Here is an 11903-nt window from a genome sequence, read left to right as displayed (position 1 = left end):
TTACAAAGAATAATAGATTCAATTCACATTTTTATACTTGAAGTTTAATCAGGAATTTTATTTCAAAATGTTTTGTGGATTATACAGGTGGGAGCTAGATGTAACAATTTTTCTAAGAAGCTACATACTTCTATGAGTTGACCTTCCTTCTGAGTAGTTGGTGGTGTCGATTTCTTCTGAGAATTTAAGGGGACACTTCTTGGAGATAAAGGGATAGAGAAAAAGGAAAGGAGGAAAGAGGCAATATCTGAAAAACAGCCCTTACTCATTTGCAATGTAGATAACTTTGTGCTTCTCAATTACTCCTATGTCATGCTCCAGTTGTTTCATCTGTGTTTCGAGCTTTTCTTTATAGAGCTTCTTGGGTATGGTGTCTATTGCTACTGGAAGACCTTGGAATTCACGATACAGTTCCTCCCAGTTCTTTTTCAGCCCCTAGTGCCATTGAAAAGGAATATGAAAATGAAATATATGAGAAAAACTTATTTAATTAAGAATAATATGCAAATTAACAACTTAGGGGGTTTTGCTAATATTGCATTTTCTAAGTGTCACTGCAGTGTTAAAATAATAAACATACAGACAATGTTTCATCATCTTAATTGAACTAAATTAATGAAATCCTTCAAAGTCAAAGTAGTTGCAACAAAAAATATTTTGACTCATTCTGATGCATTATAAGGAATGGTCTTTTAAAAACTTCTGTGCTTGGAGAGAAAATATTACAGTCTTATGAGGTAACAAAACAATAATTAAACTAGCCAATGAAGGATGAGCTACAAAATGGCTAAACTGAAAAAAAAGTGTGTCAATGTGACTAACAGTCAACTCTGTAGCCTAACTGGAACTCAAGGAAACCTGCACACTTCATTTCCAATCCTCACCATCTTTGAGAAACACCACACAAGGTAAATTAAGAGTGACCCTTACTCCATATAAGAGACTTTCTGTACTTTCAGTGACCTACAGGTAGGCAATCTTGACTGCTCCATTGTAGTCCATCATAAAAGCTGACTCAAAACTCGTATCACTCAAATGCTTTCTCTTCTCCAAAATGCTACAGGAATTATCTTACAAACTGCACTACAGAAACCAGTCTCCCATAAACAGCAACTTGGTTACCACAGGTGCCACCATGTCACACACAGTGGTGTTACCTACCTTAAGCAATCACAAGGGTATCAATATGTGCAACTCTAGCCAAAATTCAGTGGCAGTTTCAGTTTATCTCACCACCAGCTTCATTTTCTGTAACTGAGACTTTGCTTATACCATGGACATCAAAGTGATCCCACAATATTTTAACATCTATGAACAACTTTGAAAAGAATTAAATCTACATTTACAATAACATCTATAAGCAACATATTTACCACTCGGACTAAAAAACCTGCTGACCCTATCAACAATAATTTCAGTAACTGCTACCTCTCTTGAATGCTTCTGTGCAAATAATTACCTTACTAGATAAAGTGAACAGTATCACAAACTATCATCAAAAATTAAGAACTCAGTTAGTCTCTTGGGAACTAAAGTTTTCAACTCTCCTCTGTAACGAGAACAGGATTCAGCTGACACACTGATCTTATGGCACAGTGTGACTTCCAACTTCATGTCCTTCCGTACTATCATTAGGCACTTTTTGTCCCAGATTGGATAATTGATCAATATGCTGAAGTTAAACATAGAGAAATTATTCTTAATATATATTTAGCTTAGAACCTTGATTGCAGAACTCAAGGACTCTTGTGCTTAAAAACTTGTCTGATTTTGTCCACTGTATGAATTGATTTAATAGAAAAAAAATTCTCTCCCTGCCAATACTAAGAAAAACATACTTTTTAATATGAACTAATATTTCACTGATTCAAAGCAGTGTATTTATTGCATAACAATTTGTGCTTTTTGCATATTCATATTGGGCATTTAAATGTCGTCCATAAAGGTTATTCCAACAATCACCATATACAAATACCTACATAAATTTAAACCCCCTACCTCAGCTGTGAAACTTAAAGCAACATGACTATTTACTGACCTGTAGTACTACTTGTCTTTGCAATCCAAGGCTATAAAGTACTTAAATAAAGCTCCTAGGCTACCAGGAGTCAGGTATAGTTTACAAATACATATTCATATGTAATATGAAAATAAATACCGTAATTCTAAAACTTCCATAGAAAAGTAATTCATAGCTTCTTCTAAATAATTCTTTGTGGATATGAGTACAAACTACTTTGAAAATCATTGAAGAGAGTGGATTTTAAAACACTTTAGAGCATGCATCATTACAATTTATTCCTATAGCGTGGAGAGATCAAAAGCAGATCAGTGCTCCCTTCGTAAAATCTCCTTCACAGTCCCCTGACCACAATGTAACATGCTGCCTGCTGTTGCTGTGGGCTAGATACAACTGAACATCAAACTCTGCATAAGGAATTCTAATACATCCTGGATCACAGAGAAGTATGTATTGCATTTTTCAACATTCTCTTTTATTCGCTTAAGTTCCCAACCAAAGTAAGCATAATGGAGAGTTCAAAAAATATTGGCACAAATTATTACCCTTTATTTTCGTAAGTTCATGAGGTTTGATTTTGTCCTCAGACATCTATTGCCACGTATTCTTTCAAATCACATAGTGCACATGTGTTCTCTAGCAATGTCAATTATTTAAAAAGACAGGAATTCCCATATGTCTACAGTTGAGCACTGGGTTGAATGCCACATACCCTGGGGACGCAGATTTCTCCTGACAATATAATTGTATAAGTAATCTGGCCCATGAAAGAGCAAACTTTTTTGAAAATTTTATAAGAAAATACTGAATTAATAATAACAGTCTAAAAAAAAAATTCAGTGCAGTCTTCCATTTTAAAAATATAGAACATAATTTCAATCAAACAAAATGCAGAACTGTGAGCAGCTGAACTCACGTGCGTTTCTGCATGTATATTTTTGCTGCATAGTTAATTTGCTGGACTATCAACTTGTCCCATGCCTTTCCCACCATAAAAAAAACTAAATCTTCACCCTTGCTCTTATGTTCTTTATATTGCTGTCAATGCAATACCCTGCCTCTCTCTCATACGCCTTCCTAGCTTCCTCTGCCTGCTGCATAAGCAAGAGACACCACTGTGCTGGCTATTTTGGATCTTACTGATTAACCAGTTAATCTTTGCAAGTGAGTTAGACACTGTGTTTTCTCTCTGGATAGTCTCCTGGTTTTTTTTGTGGGAATTAATCATCTTGGAACTGTCCATCCATCTGCTAATTTGTTTCAGATGGCTGCTAAGATCAATTTATTAAGGGACAGACTGATAAATAGATACCACAGTAATGTAAGCCTCATTTTCATAGGAAATTTGGCTAAAATGTGGTCATAAGAAATTCAGTTCAAGGACAGGATATACTTTTTAAATTTCTCTTTTCTGCTCTATTTCTTTTATGGTATTATTTCTCTTTAGAAATTAGTGTGCAATAAAAACTGTATGAAAGACAGTATCCAAAACAGCTTGACAAAATAAAAATTTTCCAGTTAGTTCTAGGAATATATTGCAATTTAATTCTGTTTTCTGGTTTTGCCACATTTTAAAGCATGATCTTATGCTTGAGTCAGTGAGGTCACAATGTGAAGATAGAAACTGTCTATAACAGTGCCAATGTTAAGCATCAGAGGAAAAAAAATTAAAAAGCTATGTGTAAATTTGTATCTTTCCATGATTCACAAGCAGAGTCTCAGAACTGTTACTAAGTCCAAATAGGTGATTTTCTGCATTCCTTTGAAGTTTCACTGGAATTCCAAGTAATTAAGGGGGATAGGAATCTTACAGAATTTAAATACTGGTAAAACTGAACTAAAACTGTAACAAGATCAGTTCTCTTCAGTTCAGTCTACAACTGTTCTACAGCTCCATCTAGTGAAAAAGTAACCAGCTCATTTGCCTTGCTTAAAAAATATATATGGACTTACGTTACCTTACTTAATCTTTTGTACGTTATCAACACTAAATCAAAATATGCACCTGCAGAAGGCTTCTCCTTTCTTCATCAGACAGCTGTTTCATGGCTTTTTTCTTGAAATGCTCCAAGACACTGGCCTCATACTCTTTCTGAGCATTCTTCATTTCTTCATTTCTCCGTATTACATATTTTGGTGTAACACCATAATCCTACAAGGGTAAGGAACAAGTTTTTATGCATGCTTTTAAGAAGGAAACAAAGACATAACTGTCATCTATAGTATATTACATTTTCAAAGACAGCTTGAAATGCAACGTTGTGCCACCAAACAATAAAATCTTTAATCACCGTGCTTTTACACATATCAAACTTGATTGTCTTTGTAGCCCAAGCAAAACATATAAACAACTCTCTTCAATTTCATTTTGCAACCTTGGAAGACAACAGAATCCAGAAACCAAAACATGTGTTTATAAGAACGGATGGTTGATTGAGGAGTTTGAAAGCTGTTAATGACAGCAAGCTATTTTACATCTTTATGTGGTGTCAGATTCAATGTTCTGAAACACATTCCTTAGATGCTTTCTTAGAAAAAATCTTCCTGTATCCTGATTTTTGCTGAACACTGTGTGCCACAGAAAAGAGTGAATAGTGTTAACATACACAAGACAACTGCACTAGTTAGAAATGATAAACCATCCCATAGTGGAAGTGGTAGAATTGTGTTTCTGGGAGGAAAAATACATATCTGAATATCCCGGATGTACTTGGGGGAATGCATCTATTTTGCCTTATCCTTTGTAAAATAAGGCATAGTGAGCTCTGCCAGAAGGTATCCGAGTCTATCTTCTTTCTACAAAATGCTAAATGATTCACAGATTTTTTAAGTGTTGGGTAGCACTATGACCAGCATTGATTATATCTGTGTTTAGCCATGAAAACATACTGCAAAGACTTTTTTGCATCTTCTCTCTCATGGTTATGTCATATGTCTTTTCTCTTTTTGCATAATGCTCTGTCACGAGTTACCTGGTCGGATAAGCCAGACTCACAATACATCATGTTTTCCTAAGCAGTGGGATGAAATGGACTGTTCTGGTGCTTGAAGGAGGTTGTCCTTAAAGACATGCCAGCGCTCTCAAGCTCCTTTGCTTTCCAGAGCTGTCTCCCACAGGCTCCTACGTACTAGTTCCCTGAATAAGTTGGTGTTTGCTCTCCTGGAGTACAGGGCCTGTACACTACTACCTGCCTCCCTGAGGAGAAGGGATATATTGAACTACTTAGTGGCCTGTGCAGCCAAGACTACTATTGATAATCACACCTCTGACCAGTTATTTCTCATTTGTAAGTACCAGAACCAGAACATGACCACTGTTGGCTCATCCACCATCTGTGTTAAGAAGCTGTTGCTGACACACTCCAGGATCCTTTTGGAATTGCTTTCATCTCACTGTGTCGTCCTCTCGGCAGATATCGAGGAGGGTCAGTTCTTCCGTAAGACGCTGCACTGTGATCTGATTGGTTTCCTCAGGTCGTTTAAAGAGACTCCACCCAGTTCCTCACCTGATTGCATGGTGCGTAGCAAACACACGCTTGACACTTACTGCCCTTTCCTCTGGTCCTGACCCACAGGCTCAAGCAGCCTGTTGCCAATACCATAGAAGAGCTCTGTGTATTTGAACAGCTACTTCACCCAAAGGGCAATGCCTCCTGTTCTTCCCCTCTTGTCTTCCCTAAACAGCCAGCATCCATTCATCACAGAACTCCATTTGTCTCCTGATGAGATACTCCCTGGGTTCCCAATGCAACACACATGCTATTGCTTTAGCAGCTCCATTCTGCCAATTTATTTCTGACAGCACAAGCAAGGGAATACAGAGCAAAGGCAAGGCACAGCTTTAGTGCCAGTGATTTCTCCTTGATGAATTTCAAAGGTCTACCACAAACAGCAATGGTATCTAAACATATCAAAAAGAATCAAACATTTCATAGGAGAATGCAACAGAGAACCTAAACCAGGCATTACTGCTACAATTTCCACTATAAAAAAACCTACCTTATTAAAAAAACTTACCTTTTTTTTAATATATTTTGGAACAAGTCCTGAAGTTTCAAGCAGATATTTATCTCCCTGTCTTCTATCAACACAAATAGGTTGAGGCTTTTTAGGCAATCCTGTGATAGCAGCAACTGCATTGGTATTTATAAAATTCTTTTTACTCTGAATTCCCATAACTGGGTGATCTGTCCTCCGTGGCACTGATAGTGCAGGCAGTTTCTTACTATCCTGTTCTTTTTTTCCTGTGAATTGAGCATGTAAACATTCTCAGCAATAACCATGAAGAGCTTTGCCATTTTAAGTTATTATATCTTTCAAAAGGGAAAAATTATGTACAAAATTACATAAGAATAGAAACCAACTGTATCTACAATGAAAGAACTGAATAGCAATGTACTATGCCAAAAATGAACATGCTTCTTTGGCATAACAGAATTTTCATAACCTAGGAAATACTATGTTGTTTTACACGGATTTTCCTTATAATACACCACACATTTCCTCTTAACTGCAGTAGTACAGGACTGTTTTCAGAGGTAATTAAAACTACTTTTACTAGAGCTGGTCTTTGTCAGGGCCCTTAGGCAGTAATGGCCCTGCCCAGTTTCACCTGACACATCAACCCCACACCCTTGAGGTCAAGAACCCCATTTCAGCTCTGCCCTGTGCTGTCAGTGCCTGGCTGAGCACTTTCAGCCATGCCTGCCTCTAGTCCTTTTCTGAAGAGCTATGTGGAATCAGCAGATGGAACCAGCCCATTGTCCCATCTTGCCTGATGTTCACTAGGCCATTGATAGGACACATTTCCATCACCACTCTGTCGCCGTAGAGGTGGTCCAGGCGACACATAGACACCAATGTCAGAAGGTGAAGGAACAGCACAAACGTTATTACAGTAAGCGTCTTTTATAGATTCATTGGATTATTGACATTCATGCTAAAGGTTTATTGGCTACTAAGTTCTTACGGTACATTCATTGGTTCCTGAACCCGAACATTCACCGAGGCCAAGATGCAGTGTGTTTATCAGGTGTTTATCATTCTATTCTCAAAGCTCAAGCTCTCAGTGTGTGAGAAAGTACACTTTCCCACAAGCAATAGCTGCAGCTTGCTGACTGCAGCTAACAGTGGAAATCAGATCAGACTTTCAGTATCCACACTACTCCACTCTGCTTGCTTTTCTTGGGTGTGGTGGGACTGTACCCTGTTGGTGAGGTCATGACGCAGCCTCCATTGTGGTTTCCCTCAGTTTCTGGCTGACCTCCCTTTAGGGAAAAGCCCTGCTCTTGCTGTTCTGCAACACTTGTAAACAATTTCTCACAACCCGTTTTCCAAGGGATATAGAAACTCTTCCTTTTTAGTGTAATCTTTTCTCCAAAGCACCAACAGTCAGTAGTCTCCTACGTAGTCTCACTTTAGGTGAGTAATGAAAGGCAACTCATTTCCCACCATATTTGCCAGCAGCTATAACTCTAACTCACAGTCATCGTCAGAGATAATGATTTGATTCAGGTCGTCTGAGTTCATGTTCTTCTTTGGCAGAAAGCAAGTGTAATGTCACAGTGACAGAGCTCCTTCCTACAACAGCTGGTTTCCTGATCCTGACCCCACACACCAGTGCTTTCCTGGGTTTTGTTTTTACTACCTGATAGCTTGCCATAACTTAGTACTGTAGGACACATAGACTTAAATCTCCATTTCTCTTAGCAAGTCTTTTCAGAATTGTGACCTCTGAAGCTTCCCAGGAAGCACTGCCTCACCCTTATCTGCAGTACACTGCTTCTCACTTGCTGTTTTGGGATCCCCCACTTCTGGAGCCAGCAATCGAACTTGGTTAAAATGAATGCCAGAGTCCAGTGACACAAGAAGATTCAGTGGAAGGTTAAGAGACACATCTTTTGTAAGGAAGTGGTGACTAATCAGGCTCTAAAAGAATTACACTATCACAGACATTAGGGAAAAAATCAATCTTTTCATTCTGTCCTTGCAATCTGTTTTTTAACTAGGTGGATCAAACCCTTTTTTAAGGAGGCACAGATACATATTCCCATTTAGACAACAGATAACTGGTTAGATTCCAAGTGATGAAAGTGCCATGCTTTAAAAGAGGTGATTAAGCAGTGCAGCTTCTCTGAGGTATGACAGTCCGTCCAACAAAGGTACAAGAACTTTCTGAGTTAATTATATAGTTCTTTCTCAAGAACTAATGTTAAGAACTAATGATGGCAATGAAATTATTAGTCTAGATTGAAGCTATGATGTGTCATAGTAATTTTGAGGCTTTGGTATGTTGACTCCAAATGCAAACACCAAAGCATATATTGCTATTATGAAAGCATGAATCAACAAGTTGAATCAGAAATATTGTGAGCTGCTTGTCTGAGAAAGATGAGTCGGAGTGCTGCATCTTGATACACAGCAAATTTGAAGTAGACAACACTGATTTTATAATAAAAGTACTTAAAAGGGATTTTATGGACTGCTCCAAAATATTGGTAAATCAACCTTCTTTCCTATGCCCATCTAAAATTCTAGTGTAGTAATTTAACAAGGTTTTGAACTTGGAAGCACTCATGTGCAGATGTCATGAATTATTACATTCCAGTACACTGAATGCTCTTCAGATTTCCTGAAAAAGTGAAGGCTTTATTAAAAAACGACCCAAGATGTGTATGGGACCTCTGGGACCAAAGCTCATCTGAAGGTTCTAATAATGGATACAGCCTGAGGCATTAAGCCTCCAGAGCCTGCTGGGCCAGCCTCTGTTCTCAGCGCTAAAGCCTGCTGCATGTGCAGCGCAACTTTGCGTGCTGGATGTTACCTTAGACAGCTTATTTTTATACTGTATGTTAAACTCTTATTTTTCCAGGCTAAAACAAATTTCAAGCTGAAACATTATAACTCAATTACAAATTCTGACAGCAATGTACTTGGAACTCCAGCAGCACTAAGGTCACTCCACCCTTGCAGAACCGGCCATGAGGCTGAACATTAGAACCATCAACTCCTTACACCAAGAACTATGGTTTGTGCCCAAAGATAAGATGCACTTTGCAACAAAAATATTCCAAACTGCTTATTTCTGTGACATGCAGCTCTGAAAAAAGGTTCTATGCTTTGAACACTGCCAGCCAGTTTAATGCTACAGGATTAAGAGATGACAATGAGTGCTGAAGAGTAAAAGCTGTATGGTGCTTATAACATCAAGACAAACATGCATAATTGCCCCATATCTATTCAAGCATTAAAAACAATTAGCTCACTTTTAATTCCCCTATTCATTTTATTTACTATAAATATTACTGAATATTAATGATCAGTTGCAGAAAAAACTGATGTAGAAATCTAATCTAATTAGAAATTGAAATATCAGCAGAATAGAACGTATCATCAACACATCTTCAACATCTGAAGAGCTGCAGCCAAAAGAGATATAATTTTTCTTTATATTACAGCTGGTTTTGTACCACATGACAGTAAATACTTATTGTATTTTCTAATAACATATATAATCTTTGTTGCTCATTTCAGTATTTTACACAATAAATAAGGAACATTTTTGTAAGAGTCTCCATAACTGCAACTTTCCACATTAATATGATCAATTTTAATATTAAGACCATACAGTACATTTCAGATATTTCATGTCCACACTTACTTGCTGGTAGCTTGGGTTCCTTTGAGTGCTTCTGCAGAAAATTTTTTGGAGATGGCACTGCAACTTTTGCTGGTCCCATAGTTTTCCAGTGAGCTTTATTTTCCTCAGCGTCACGTTTCACGGATGGTCGAAATATGGATACATACCTTAGAAAATAGCCATACAAAAGTTAAAGGTCAGAAAATTATTCTAAATACTTCTACAGAGAATACACATTTTTGCAGTAGCTCACACCAAAAGCCTAAGCTATTTCATTTTGTAATCTCTCTCAAATAAAGGCCACCACTCATACAAACTCCATCCTAAGGGCAAGCCCAGCACTGCACTGACAAGTGTTTTTTCTTACGCTGAAGTTGGCTTTGCTTCTTCCTTTTGTGTCTCAAAGGTCAGTACTATTTGGGAAGTAGTTCCTGTAGGCACTATTCATATAAATACTGAACACATACATTTTAAAACTCAAGAAAACCTAAATTTTGGAAATAAACTGCTTTGACTATGTCTTGCATGTGTTCATTACTTCTATGAGGTTGTGCATTACACACTTTGGTCTTTACTTTTTAACTAACTCCATTTTGAAAGTTTTTTTTTTTTTTCTTAACATGGCTATTTATTTTGATCAAAAATGCATCCAAAATATGCAGCTGTTGTACATCTACAGGAAAATGGCAGTCATGAACCTACTTGGCTAGATTTTCTACATTTGAAAGTCTGCAGTATGAAAAAGATGTGGCTTTTGAAATGGCTGAGATACATTGACACTGCAGCTGCAGTACCATGTAGGACTTTACATAGCAATCAAATACATCTAAGGAAAAGCTCGGCTGGCTTAAAAAAGAAGAGATCTGTATTGATAATGAGATCATTCACTGCTTCATTTTATGAGATGAAGCATATTTTAGAGGTATGTAAAACCTCATGCTTCAGCAAACATGTCAAACATAGTTGACAGTGGGACAGAATGTCATCGATCATCAGTTTATGTTATTGCTGTCCACCATATCACTGTCTCAGTGTTCTTGTCGAACCATCTGTTACAGAGTGTTGCAAGAGCCTGGATGATGGATGGATGCCTGATCAACAGTTGCACTCGCTTTACACAGAAAAAATATGTGTTTATGGAAAAAAACTTTACCATGTTTTCAGGTAAGGAAAACAAAGAACAAAAAAGATTACATATATGCAACCTATTTTAGAGAAATACTGAAACAGTATGAAAGAAACATTGTAATGCTGGCCCAGTGAATGGAAATCATAACAGCAACACTGGTAAAAGCTTTTGTATGTGAGCTGCAAATGTCCACTATTTGTACTTGATCATAACATTAGAACACATAAGAGGACTTCATTAAAAATGTGGAATTATTTTGTCTCCTGGAGATTTGGTCTCCCAAATCAGAAAGAGGATCATCACAGACTCACAGAATGGTAGGGGTTGGAAGGGACCTCTGGAGATCTAGTCCAAGACTCCTGCCAGGGCAAGTTCACCTAGAGTAGGTTGCACAGGACTGCATCCACGTGGGTTTTGAAAGTCTCCAGGGAAGGAGACTGCACAGCCTCTCTGGGCAGCCTGTTCCAGTGCTCTGGAACCCTCAGAGTAGTTTCTCCTTACGTATGAGTGGCACTTTCTCTCTTCCAGTTTGTGCCTCTTGCCTCTCGTCCTGTTCCTGGTCACCACCGAAAAAAGACCAGCCCCATTCTCATGGAATTACTACTAGGGTGGAAAAAGGCCTTTTTTATGTTTTTAAGGTAAGGGGTGAGAAATAGAAGCAAAAGAAACACTGTCAGAAGACACACCTAACACATGAAAAGAATCGAGGTGTGGCACTGGGAAAAGTTTTTAAAAGCCCACAACTTTTCCGCTGCTTACTGAAAAATTGTTATAAGTGCAAATTCAAAGATACCATGTAATTCTGCTGCGTGGAAAGGCTGCTTTGTAAATTCTTTGTCAATGAACAACACGGCACTGAAGATACCAAACTGAACCACCAGCCCACAGAGCAGGCTGCAAACTCTCATATGTTACTTAGTGACTCATTAGGAGGAGCACCTACTACACAAACCCGAGATTTTCCTTTGATACCAGTTTCCCGCCTTGCCAGAGCCGGTCACCGTGTCAGCAAGGGGGACTGTCACACGCACGCACCTGGGAGGTTTGACAGGCTTCTCCTCCAGGCGGGGCAGGAGGTTGCAGATGCTCTCGTGCGCACAGGGCGCCGGCATCCT

At 38.2% G+C, this 11903-nt stretch overlaps 1 protein-coding gene across 1 annotated transcript; it reads right to left on the bottom strand.

Moving 5' to 3' along the window:
* Positions 1-261: 261 nt before the first annotated feature.
* On the bottom strand, positions 262-11900 carry ENKUR (enkurin, TRPC channel interacting protein). The gene is made up of 5 exons (XM_008935002.1): positions 11824-11900; positions 9681-9826; positions 6038-6264; positions 4026-4172; positions 262-435 (listed from the first exon to the last, which is right to left on the bottom strand). The coding sequence occupies exons 1-5, from the start codon at positions 11898-11900 to the stop codon at positions 262-264; spliced, it is 771 nt and encodes a 256-aa protein (XP_008933250.1).
* Positions 11901-11903: the final 3 nt, after the last annotated feature.

This window comes from Merops nubicus, unplaced genomic scaffold (genome assembly GCF_000691845.1).
Source record: "Merops nubicus isolate BGI_N331 unplaced genomic scaffold, ASM69184v1 scaffold22142, whole genome shotgun sequence".
In the NCBI taxonomy this organism is placed as follows: domain Eukaryota; kingdom Metazoa; phylum Chordata; class Aves; order Coraciiformes; family Meropidae; genus Merops; species Merops nubicus.
The sequence above is the reverse complement of the archived record's forward strand: the minus strand, read 5'-3'. Positions and strand labels throughout refer to the sequence as shown.